Here is a 13444-nt window from a genome sequence, read left to right on the forward strand (position 1 = left end):
TATTTTATACTTGATATAAGCAATCCTTGTAGTGTCACACAATCTAACGACAACACCTTAACTCTCAAAATTATTCAATCGTATCGCGTTGCAACGCTTGATAATAATCAGGTTTTTAAATCGTCAAAAGATGGATATAATGAATATTTTAGAGCATGGTTAATGTTGAGTATTACAGGTGTCCTTACAAATATCATAACTACAACGAAAATTTGCGAATCTTAAATATTTGTATTGTCAATTTACCAAAACATGAAATGGTCCCTTTATGATATGTCTATTCAAACATTGAAAAAGCCGACATTGCTCTATCAGCAATATAGACAAAAAATGACCGAAATAACATACATAACGAATGTTACAATCAAAATCAACTTGCTCCATATGTATAGAAAATATTCTCCTATGATGTTTTGAGAATCTGTATCAGTCAAAGTTGTTGTGAAAATAGCACTAGGGACGCAACTACTAGTATGTTCTTAGGGATATGATGCGTTCTGAACGTTGTTACCTAAGATAGTATTTGAACAACAACACACACAGACAAATGTTCGTCCTTTAATTGTATAATAATTATGTGAGACATGTTAAACGCAAACTCTTAACACGTTTTGTTTGATACCATTGTTTTAATTGAACTCAAGAGATCCAGATCCGCGTATCAGGCAGCGCTAAACAGGTGGTGTCACGGACGTCCTGTTGGACGATACTTGCCAACTATAACAAAAGCAACGGGATATAAAATATACGTAAATATTGGTTAAACTCTTTCGTTTCAATTAACAAGAAATGAAGCAGTTTTTGCAAGCAGGATTTTGTATACAAACTATTTGAGATGTTGTGCTGTTTGGATTGCATTGTTTTAATATTGTAATGATTTTTTGAGTACATAAGTACTAGAAAATTCCCACCAGGCGTCAATTGTTATAATATAATGAATACAATGTAATTATTGAATGCAGATGAGATTTTAAGTAGGCGTAGGAAACCTATGCAACGAACTTTTAAAACAGTTTCAGTTTTCGTGAAAAGCAGATAACTCTTATTTTTTTATTATACTATCCCATTAAAATCGCATTTTGAATTCGTTAATATGATAATTATTATCAAGTTCAAATTATGAACAAAGGAAAATGTCTTAGCAATAAGAAAACGAAAACAAAAACATCACTATACTGTTCGTCTGTGCTGTTTTAACAAGACGGATTAAAACTTCGTTTTTACACGGGTGTTATCTTTTCAATGCATTTGTTAAGAGGGAATTAAACACGATATTCTTTAAAAATTGCCTAAAGTCCTTTTACATATAAACTATACAAAATCAATAATTGTATTTAAGACAGATAATGTGTAGGTGCCACTTTTAACACGTACAGATTGGTTTCTCACAGGTGAACATGCAGCTGCTATATTTGCAGCATTTCTGTGCACCGGGGCAATCACGATCGGTCTCGCAATCGGACATGCACACAGTAATTCTTATGCCGCCAGGTGGGCATGCGCCCGGTTTTTCTGAAACGAGTAAGTTTGTCGTCAAGGATGGCGTACAAAATCTATTGCATACTACATGTATAGATGGATCGATCACAATATGGCGGATACATAGTTTATTACAAATTTAAATATGTATGTTTTATTGCCATGATATTATTATATTAAATAAAAGTATTTACAATGTTTCGTTCTGAAATGCGTACTGGTACAAGAAATAGATTGTGCATTGTATAATAACTCTTTGCAAACATGAATACACATCTAAATAAAACTGTATGTACCAAAACTATGTGTTTTCAGGTTTGAAAAAAAAGAAAGAAATGTGTTCGGTGTTAATTTTGTTCATCTTACATGATAAGGATATTGTTCTTGAGTTAGAGAATAGAAATAAATATTTTTAAATAGCATAGTTATTTTCTAAATTGTATATTGATTTTGTTCGCGCATAATCCCACACGTACCTGTCCATTATTTAGAATAAAATAAAAACGATACTGTCAAAAGGAAAACGCACTACAATTTACAAAACACAAGTAATTTTCGTTGATTTTTTTTGTCTACACTAATATGATATCCGTATTACATTTATCTACACAGTTAGACGCGTTTTGTTTTTTGACTTAACAACATGCACACAAACACACACATACACAATAGTCGCCACGTTTCTCAGAATTACATAATAAAATATAGCTCGTATTAGAATTGAAAATACAAGAATGTGTCAGATAATGTTTAATCGGAAGTTTTGTCATGTTGTCGGTGCTTATCAATGAAAAATACAAGCCTAATTCGTGTTAATGAAATAGTTAAGGCTATTTACAATATGTACTTACGTGCAGAACATTCCACAATCAGCGCATATACCAGACATAATTGCAGCAGCATATGCATCTACAAACACGCCAGCGAAATACGGTTTAAATGATGATTACATTATTATGAACAAGAACAAGAAGATGATTCAGATGATGTTGATGGTAGCGATAATGATATAAATAAACTAAACCATACTATGCACTAATATTCATTAGCATTTTGTTAGTATTAAAACGCGCATTAGAAATATCATACAACTATTATAGCAACGATATAATATAATCGTACCTTTATCAAAAGTCACTCTTTCACTTACTCAGTATACACGTGAAGTACAGTTTGTAATTAAACTCTTGAGACGCAGTTGTGATATTTATTTGAATATTGTTGGCCCACCGCCAAAATTAAGGCAACATCTTATGCAGTTTTTGTGTTATTTATTTATATAAGTTAAGATTCGTATCCTGTTTACATGTTTTTATCTAGTTTTGTATTCGTTATACATTATATTCTAATTCATTTCAACTATAAATCCTGTTGTCACGGCATGTGTTATGCTAACGATGGATAACCCCAATAAACAGATATAATACCACGTCTCCACACATGATTAGTAGCGCTCGATTCTAATGAATCTTAAGCGACAAAATGCATTTGCATCGGTTTTATAAATTGCTATAATTTGTTTAAGGTTCTGTAAACAAAGACTGTGTGGTGAATATTTGGAAATAAATGATGTCAGTAAACTATGTTCAGAAAAGTGTTTTGTTCTTATATACATAATTGTTACTTTATTCATTTCTTGCAAAAGGAATACTTTAAAGTTATTTCATTACAACTGGTTTCATGTTAACACGAATAACACTCTGTTCTGCGATCAGGGGCCTTAACATGCATTGATGTGTTATGATATCATATATATATATATATATATATATATATATATATATATATATATATATATATATATATATATATATATATATATATATTTATGTAGCTGATTTATTACACTCTGATTTTTTATCGGATTAAAAGAAATAGGGTTTTATTGCCCGAGTGTATAAACAGGTACACACTATCAAATAAATCATTATATAGGTAAATCGCAATAGAGTTAATGCATCTTTTTACAATTTGTTCGAGAAGTTTGTACGCTATACAACTTCATTTATCTGTCTTATGACTGACCAAATATAGATAATTTCGTCAACATCTTAGCAATCCATTTAACTGCACGTAAATACTGCGCAGTTAAACTCAGTGACAAGTTGTATTCAGAACAACATGGTACGAAGCACTTAACCTGAGTTATGTGACATCAACGTGCACAACATCAAAAACATGTTTTATTAAATCGGTGACAACTTGTAATGACCACCATCCTGGTAAAATTCTTATTTCGGATTTACGCTCCGACTCCAGGCATTGCTTTTTATCTGAAAATATATTTATTATATCTGCAAATGATTACATTTTGAAAAAAACATGAATGCGTGAGCTATAGTTATTGACATACACCTGTTCTGAACATGATTATCTTTAATTGTGTATGCTTTAATATAATAAATTAATTTAAAAATGATAAACGTATCATACGTTGTTAGACCAATGGGACAAAAACATGATGTGCATCCTTTGTTTTCAGTAAAATTGTGGATCTCTTATATAGACTTACAAGTACCGTGTCATATGGCATTGCATATTTACAGTAGGCGAAGCCTTTTAATCCAGGGGACATTGGCTAAATAGCATAGGCTGTAATCAGAGTTCACCCTGCTGGTGCAGCTGGAGTTTCAATTTTTGTTTATCCGTAACGGGCATGTTGTGGTTGTATACCAATAATGTTCGGCTCTGGTCCAATCTGGTCACATTTCATAACAATAGACCATTTACGTGTGTATCCTGTTCGCCTTATCAGTAAGCTAAAGTCATCCGACCGTATCAAGTGGTGATATATGAAACATATTATTTATAAAACAGAATAGAACCACACTTTCGTCAGCGCGTTCTTTATCAAATTTACAATAGGATTTTAACTGTTTCCAAATTAACAGTCCTAGCAAGTTAGCTTATTTATGTAATCATGTAATTTCCTCGTCTTTTGACGTCGAAGAATATCGAATGAACCTTTTAAGTGTTGTATAACAGTATCTAACATAAACGAGTTGAGATAGCACAATTAATCAAGCAGATAATGGGTATAACATAAACATTAAAAAGCTTACATTCAACATTAATTAGAACGTTTTTACATTTACTTGTTTACAATTTTTAAAAACTGTATTTGGTGACGTATGTGATAACATGTATTAATAATTAAACTTAGAAAATAGTATTATTGTTTACATCCGTTGGTCCTTAACTTAAGTAATGTAGCGTAGTGTGTGTACAATTGCGGACAGTAAAAATATAACACAATTTAACTATAATTAAAACTGGGGTCTGCACCTTTTGCGCTCATTGCAAAGCATCGCTAGTTTGAACCGATTAAAACGAATCTCAAACGACAAACAAGATGAACAACATAAAGACATGTTATGTTAAATTAAGATAGCGCAGACACTGTATACCACGCCACAGGCGCCTGATTTTTATATGTATTTTTTTAAATATACGGCAATAACGCCTATTATATAAAGAATAATAGGTTGGTGACGGGGATGGAGAATGGTTATCTGGCAAGTCGGAGGAATTTATCGGGTGAGCCTTAAGATCCTCCGACGAGCCAGATAACCATTCTCCATCCCCGTCACCAACCTATTATTCTATTTATCCTGTCACATTTTCAGCATTCGTTGAACTGTTTCTAAAACATCTAGTTTTCGAGTATTTTGTGTTTCAATATTAAATATGGGAAAACCCACGCGCGAGCAAAAACATTGTGACGTCACGACATTTAAACCCAGAGCAATAACTCTTAAAAGCACATTCAGGACGTTCTCAACAATATGCAGTGTAACACGTCAAGATTAGTATTCTGGAAACTCGCATATATAGGTAAGGCGATGTTGTGCACAGAGTCGTTTGACGGACGGACGGAATATCGCATATCATTTTATGTATAAATTTATAAATATATGTATGTAAAATCACATACTTCCAAAATGCCTGATTCATACCACTGATTAAGAATGAATTTAATTAAATTGAGATAACTTTCCGAGCGTGATTTATGTATAACAAGGATAAGGGAGATTGTCTTTTGAAGCACTTCGTTAGATTATAAAGTTGCATTCGCTGATATTTCAACCAAACGAGCTTCATTAAGAAAATAAAAAAAAATAAACCAAAGGTCATTAAAGCCCCAGGTAGTGCATTATTTAAATTAAGTTGTCGTAACGTAAGTCAATCGGGAACAAACTGATTTAGCTTATTTTAGGAACATATTATGATAATTTTATCGTTTCCTTTCGGTAGAAAATGTCATTATATTGATAGATATCGCAATTATCACATACCAATACTTTCTAATTCGCATGTTGCGGAATTAAAATTTATATAACTTATGGGAATTTAAAACAATTCATTGAATTTAAATTAATTGTATAATTAGTAAATAAATAAATTAAACACAAGTTCAATTAAGAAAAAAAGTAGCCTAACATTCATACTATGTTATAAAGCGATACATCATACTCAATCGGTTTAAACGATTGCCAAATTTGGAATATCACAACATTATATCAACCGAATAAAGTGTCGATTCTATATAAGTATCAATCATAATCATTAATTTACGAAACATCACAAACATCGCCACTTGGTTTGAATATACAACCTCGAACGTGCATTTAATGTGAATTTGTTTGAATGTTTATTATGTTTATCCGAGTTTGAATTTTACGTAGAATTGTAGACAAATTTGAAGATGTGTGGCAAAATAATAAGATAAGTAAGGGCATACAGAATATAAAACAAATCTATGCATAGGCAATTAAAGTTAAAGTAGTTAATATAACACAAATTTTAAACATGCATGTAATAAGTTAACACAAAACATTATCAATTAAAAGACTTAATGCCAAATAGTAAGTGTATCTTCTGTGACGCCTTAAATCAAACCAATTGCATTGTTAATATCGGACGTTATAATAATGACATTGAGAACCATCGAAATGTGTTTGCGTCACACTTAAAACTATACTGCTTGCGTATTGCAAAGTATTGCTTCAAGTGAAATACAACTTAATACAACACCGTTAGAACTTGATTTGAATGTTCCGCTCGAGAAAATGTCAACTAATGGCTGTAGTTTTCTAATAAGTTACTACTTTTACAGCGAGCCATTGACTCCGATGTTGTTGCAATAAGGTCGACATCACAATGACTGTGAAATGTAAACATAGACAGTTACAATGATATTCACGCTGTTTATCAGTCGTCATGGTCTACAGAGATCCTTTAACGTATTTCAATATATTCAACGTGTTTTCTTGTAGTGTAATCTTTATAATTAATAAATAACCCATATGGACTGAATTTAATTGTATTGTATATTTCGATTTAACATGACGTCAAAAAAGGCGTTCAAGTAAAACAGTAAAACTTAACGATTCTTTTCACGATTCTTGTTCACTGTTTTAAAACAGTGAATTATCTTTTTTCAAATCACTTATAATTCATTATCTTAAACAACAGAAAAACAATAAATAAAATAGTGTTTTACATGTTAGTGAATTCTCTGTTTGACAAATACGACTAACTCAGTATGTTTCTAACGTTCTTACTAATGCACTTTCAAAAAATGCTAATTTTAAAAAGTAATTACAACTTTCGTGCATTATCGAAAAGCCGCATTGGTATGAGCGGAAAGACAAGCAATGATGCGTGTTCGAAAGCTATTTGATATTGTTCGAATATTTATTGTACGATATACACAGTGAAGAAAATATTTATTTAGTACGGAGAATCACTTTTTCCGAATTAAAAAACAAAAAACACATGAACAGAGAATTACAAAAAAGGTTATTTGTGCTGTCTATTTGTTCGGAATTTTGTAAAGTGTTCTTTTAATACCATGTGCTTGAATTGTTTCTTCAAAACAATATAAGCATATAAAAATGAAACTTTAACTGTTGCGTAATTTGCAATTCAACGACGTAACGTATCACATTAAGTTTCTCGCGATTCCACACAATTTTAGAGGACAATTATGTTACTTATGTTACTTATGTTACTTATTTGGTTAGAATGAACTTTGGAAAACCGGGCTTAATGCGTGTGGGTAAATCGTCGTACCAGACTAGCCTGTACAATCCGAAGAGGATAATCAGGGACGATACTGTTCATCTGCTCTGGGGTTTTCGTTAAAATAATTTTCATAACGATGTATTCTCTAAACCAAGGAATGTGTCGTTTCTGATAAACCTGTGTTGACTGCCCAGTCTAATCATTGACGAAAGTGTACGCACACGTGTTTGGTCAAGTTTTCTTAGAGAGAATATAAATTATGTATTATTTTGAGTCACATGCGGTGTCCAAACCTTGCAAAATTACACGAACAAGCAGACATCACTAATGTTACCTTCTTAATCGACTAGCTACAAAAAACCAGCTACAAAGAACATGGTGCATGTTTGGTGTTCTGATAACGTGTTTCAGTCCATGATGTTTAATTATGTCGAACCGAAGGGCAAACGCAGCAGCATTTGTTACTAAGGATTATGTGTATTGCGAATAAGTTCAATGGTTGTGAGCTAAGATGTTATATGGAACTAAAACACACACGGAAAAACGAAATATGCTCTTAAATTGTATTGTATGTAACAAATATTAAACACACAATCCCTCAACACCTCTTAGTCAACCCATTGGTCTTCATTCTAACTGGTTCCAAACACTTCCGTCGGGGCAGCACGGGCAGGGTGATGTGACGCATACACAAGTACACAGTTGAGGGAGCTTTACTGTAAAGAAAGCAAAGCGATAAAAAAACAGAAGAGTATAACGAAAGAAATGGTGATTCTGATTTACAATAAATTGAAGTTTTCAAATATATTTAAATCAAAAGGTATGCGTTGTATAAACTATAAGCATTGTGCAGTTTGTGCCGTTTGGATTGCATCATGGTGATAGTAATATTGTTATTGATTTGTTGTGTAAGAATACTAGAACATATCTAGCAGGCGGAAATAGTGAATCGCAAATATATAGAATGAGAAGTAAGTATTAAATACAGTATATTAAGCTAAGCATAGGAAACCATTCAAAAAGCAATGGCATTAGGGTAAGATTTTCATCCCATTCAAAACATGCTTAGTATTTATATCGTAATCCCATTATTATCGAAATAGTATGTTGTTGTTTATTAATGGAAAAATAAAACAGTCTGAACAAAACGAAATACTTAAAATGGCGTCACTACAAGGCTTGAATAAAGTATCGTTCATTAGACTTGGTGTTATTTCTTCAATACCTGGGATAGGATGGGATAAAGCACTTATTGGTGTCCGGCAGACGTCCACACAGCCGCCATAGGAGCAGCATTTCTGTTCACCTGGGCAGCCATAATCGGACGTGCAATCCCACTTGCACACCGTAAGCTCAATCCCGCCTTCGAGGGGTGGACATGTTCCCGATTTGTCTGAAACGAGTAAGTCTGTCGTCTAGTCTGGCGTTAACTTATCCATTGCCGACTATAGATAAAGATATCACAATATGACGCACAATTGGCTTTTCACGTGTAATTTTAAATATATCCGCCATATGTTTTATTTTAATTACCATCTTCTTATTTAATTGTACATATCTACTTACAAGAGAACATTGACAAGAACATATTTAATGTAAATGCTTTTAATATAAGTACTCAATATACATATATGACAAGCAGACCAATGAGCTGAAATGAAATACGGAACAATGACATGGCCACATTGTCTGATTTGTTTAAAATATCCGTATATAACATACATTCCGTCGCCATCTTGAGTAAGATGGTGTTTCGATATCAGATTTGGTTCAGGTTAGTTAAGATTAAATCAAATTCCCAGAAGGTTCAATTATGAAACGGCCAATTACATACACTTTTTTCGTGCCATTTCTTTATGTCATAGTATTCGAGCATTTTATCAATTCAAATAGAGACATGCCCTATTCGGTAAATTTGAATTAAACAAATATATTATATAACTTCACAGAATATTCCAATTGCCCAAGCATAAGCTATCAGAAAACAGGAATGAATTCGGGGGAGTACTATTTCGACAAACACACAGGATTTCAATAAACGCTTCCAAATCGATCATCTTGATAACGCAGCCTTCAGGGATACATGTTTTTACTACACAAGGCACCATTGTGATTGCCCAATGGCGTTTTAGTGTTCACCTATTTGTATAAGCTCGATGGCATTGGACGCTTATTGATCTAAAGAATCTGAGGTAAGGCTAAGACACGAAATACATTCGTCCTTAAATCGTTACTTTCAATCGAAAGTGTTGTCCCAGAATCGAGGTTTATCAGTTTATAAAACAAGCCTGATACGGGCTGATTAAATATTTAAGTCTACCTACATAATTAACTTACCAGTAGAACACATCACAATAAACACACATGTCAGTCCGAATCGCAGCAGCAGATGCATCTACAACCAAGTCGGCGAAATACTGTTAAATGATCTTAAATCTTTTTTTTTAAAGATGATGATGACCATGAGAATGAAAGCGATGATGAAAGTCGGATGTGGCGAAATTGGTGTAACGACGATGTGAACGATTACGATCATGATGTTGATGATTTGGGTGAATATAAGGATAAGGATGAGGAAAGCATGATACATATCATAAGTAACAATCAAATTAGTATAATATATTTGTGAAACTATCCGATACCTTTATTTTATTAATAAAACGCAAGGTTAGTAAAATTAATAGTAGTAGTATCACTACATTATCATGAAACTATCATAGCACAAATATCAATGTAATCTTACCGTTATACCAAAATGCACTCTTCAATTTATTCAGTATTCACGTTAAGATGCAGCTTTTTATTAAACTCCACATACGCATATGTAATATTTATATAAACATATTGTTGGCTCTACGCAAACAATAAAGCAAAGAGTTAGGCGTTGATTATATCATTCATTTCATAGAAAAGATTACATTCGTATCCTGTTTACTTGTTATATCTTGTTAAATTAGTTTATTGTCATTGGCTCATTGCCATCGACCATCCAATCCGTTTTTAACGGCATTTGACATTTGTCGACGATTAAAATCTCCATACACAAAAATTAAAGAAACTACTCCACACATACAAGTACTACCATGGCTTATGCATACTTGGAAGCTGTTACGTTACGTAAGTATAATTATATTTTATTTTTAAACATAAATATCATAACATGAATTTCGTACTATATAAATAAATTAATAATGTAATAACAACTGGTTCCATTTCATCATTTACGGTGATCGTATTTTGAACAATCAAATAACATATGTTGCATAATTATGGGACTTGCATTTTGAAATTTGGTTATTGTACGATAAAAAGTCAGTTGTTTAAACGTTTTTTTTTTCACAATTTATCCCATGTTCCATTGTTTATCTTGCCTGTGCTTGAAATTATTAATCGATTTTAAGTCATGATTTCTCATAAAATAAACTATGTTATCATTATCACTATATGCAAATTGTTACATTTCGCCGTTTAACGAGTCACATGGTTGAAAAAATGACGATTCGTGGACCAAGTCTATTTAGCTACGATTTCATACTTCTGAGTTGCATCATTGGCAAGTTGAATTCAAACCAACCTGGTCCAAAGCTCTTAACGCTGATTTGAGTGACATATACGTGTCACAAATGATACAAACAACATTAACGATGACGACGGTGACATGTTTTAATGCGCAATAACATGATACGATCCAGAACTGGTTTTAGTAACAATTAAGTTTAATTATTCAAAAGTGATTTTTACTTGATTAACGTCATCCTGGTTTTGTTTGACAAGCGATCAACAATTGTGTTACACATCGTCAATCTATTATCAACAAGAATGTAACACAGTGGAAAGTATAAATTTAAAAATAAATTATGCGCTATGATCGCTTTTTTGCTCGAAACAGTATACCGGTGTTAACGAACCAGCCCGTTTCTTGACAGTTTAACTTAAAAAATATAGTATGTAAACTTTTTTAAATGACTTTATCTAGAAAAGTTGTTAAATGAGTGAAAGATAATAATGGACATAAAACTGTTCTGAACATGATTATTCTTATATGATATATCATAAGTAATCATCGTATGTGATTAATCATAAGTAACGCAATGTAGTGTCACTTACCGTGTAAGAAACACAGTCGCACAATCTGCAGTAGTTTCGGGAAGGAATATCATTTACATCCAATCGGAAAATACATGAACAGTGCATTCGTCTTATTGCAAACAATAACGGACACTGCACGTAAGCGCGAATTGTTTAAGAGGCACTGTTTGCAATTTAAGTATAATGTTAAAGATTCATTAAATCATGTTTATCATGTATTCAAACACGCAAATCAACACATTCATTATAAACACTGATTTTAATTTATTGAAAACTATTTTTAGAAACGGGATTTTTAACTGCGTATTGTCATTTTATCGTAAAGTTGTGTGATTAACATTGATATTTATCATTAAATCAATTAACTTATCATTAACTCAAATACATAAATCAAGCGTACCATTACCAACTTGCAAATGGAGATAGTCATGTTAAAACACTTACAATGCGGATGACAATTACAAGCATTGAGCATTTAAACTTGTTGCTTGTATAGCTGACAGAACAAATAAGGCAACTCCTGAATGTTTTGTTATTGTACAGCGAATATATTGTAATTATACATCGTGAGAAGCCTACAACATCGTCCCTGAAATCCACAAGCAACTTGAACGTTCAAGGAAATTATGAAGAAGAAGAAGAAGAAGATGATGATGATGATGATGAAAATAATCATGATGTTGATGTTGATGATGATGATAATCATGATGTTAATGATGATGATGATTATGATGATGATGATGATGATGATGTATGTAAAACCATTTATTAAGTTTATTTTCAAATTAATAAAAATACATTTATGTATATAAATACATATGTATTAACATAGCATTATCTTTAGAATAAGAATTAAACTTATCAACTCAACGATATAAACACAATCTCACCTTTATTAAAAGTCAGTATTTTCACTCATTCAATTTTCACGTTAAGATGCAGTTTGTTATTATACTCTGGAGACATAGCTGCAATATTTATATGAATATTGTTTGCTTTCCGTAACAAATAAAACAACATGTTATGGGCTCATCATGCTATTCATTTCATAGCAAAGAGTAAATGCGTTTCCGGTTAACTCGTTATATTGATTCATTTCATAGAAAATATTAAATTCGTATCCTTATTTACTTAATATATCGTGTTGACATGTTCATTGGCCCGTTGCTATTGGCTCGTTGTCATCAACCACGAATCCTCTTTTCACGGCATGTGTTTGTTGACGATTGAAATCTCCATACTCAAAGTAAAAGCCACAACTCCACAAATACAAATACTGCGATAGCTGATGCATACTTGGAAATAAATAAGGTAAGTGGACTACGTTCGGCAAAGCAATATTATATTTGATTTTAACCATAAATATAAATAAAGGTATTAGGAAATAAATAATTTAAGTTCTTTAATTCGAACTGGTTTCATTTTATCATGAATACTGTTGTTCAGTGGCCTTTAAATGAAAGCATAGATGTAATTAAATCGCATACAATTATGTGTTTTGTATTTTGAACTCTGGAAATTTGCCGTGTAAATAAACAGAGAGTATCCCCCCCCCCTCCGTAAAACAAAGGTAAACACATATGATATTAACCCATTAATGACCAAATTACTTTTTTTTGCAATTTTATTTAAAAATTTAAGTTACTATATAATAATGCTATAAAACAACGTTATAATGATATTTACTATTGGAATATCATTGCTTTATGCAATTTTAGTCATGTCCCAAATTTGGGACGCCAGACACGTAAGATATCAATATTCGTATATAGTCCATCCCGCAGTAATGACACATTTACTTCCAAATATGCACGAATGTATGTTTTTATGCATGTTAATGACAATCCAA

The 13444-nt window shown here is 32.1% G+C and overlaps 1 protein-coding gene and 1 long non-coding RNA gene across 3 annotated transcripts; both read right to left on the reverse strand.

Annotated features, from left to right (window-relative positions):
• Positions 1-545: 545 nt before the first annotated feature.
• Positions 546-2677, reverse strand: LOC127831706 (uncharacterized). 2 transcript variants are annotated; one of them, XR_008026464.1, is made up of 4 exons: positions 2602-2677; positions 2331-2388; positions 1375-1512; positions 546-717 (listed from the first exon to the last, which is right to left on the reverse strand). It is a non-coding gene; the product is annotated as an uncharacterized LOC127831706 (long non-coding RNA). The 2 variants fall into 2 exon arrangements; XR_008026465.1 differs by lacking the exon at positions 2331-2388 and having other exon boundaries at positions 2602-2646.
• A 4514-nt stretch (positions 2678-7191) lies between these two features.
• Positions 7192-10464, reverse strand: LOC127831705 (omwaprin-b-like). The gene is made up of 4 exons (XM_052356735.1): positions 10250-10464; positions 9844-9901; positions 8732-8899; positions 7192-8222 (listed from the first exon to the last, which is right to left on the reverse strand). The coding sequence occupies exons 2-4, from the start codon at positions 9899-9901 to the stop codon at positions 8134-8136; spliced, it is 315 nt and encodes a 104-aa protein (XP_052212695.1). The 5' UTR covers positions 10250-10464; the 3' UTR covers positions 7192-8133.
• Between the last annotated feature and the right edge of the window lie 2980 nt (positions 10465-13444).

This window comes from Dreissena polymorpha, chromosome 5 (assembly GCF_020536995.1).
Source record: "Dreissena polymorpha isolate Duluth1 chromosome 5, UMN_Dpol_1.0, whole genome shotgun sequence".
Classification (NCBI taxonomy): domain Eukaryota; kingdom Metazoa; phylum Mollusca; class Bivalvia; order Myida; family Dreissenidae; genus Dreissena; species Dreissena polymorpha.

Coding starts and splice junctions, on each gene's coding strand:
- LOC127831705 (XM_052356735.1), bottom strand. CDS start 9,901: ATGCATCTGCTGCTGCGATTCGGACTGACATGTGTGTTTATTGTGATG. Junction 8,900..9,843: donor TATTGTGATGTGTTCTACTG/GTAAGTTAATTA, acceptor TACTCGTTTCAG/ACAAATCGGGAACATGTCCA. Junction 8,223..8,731: donor TTTATCCCATCCTATCCCAG/GTATTGAAGAAA, acceptor CTTTCTTTACAG/TAAAGCTCCCTCAACTGTGT.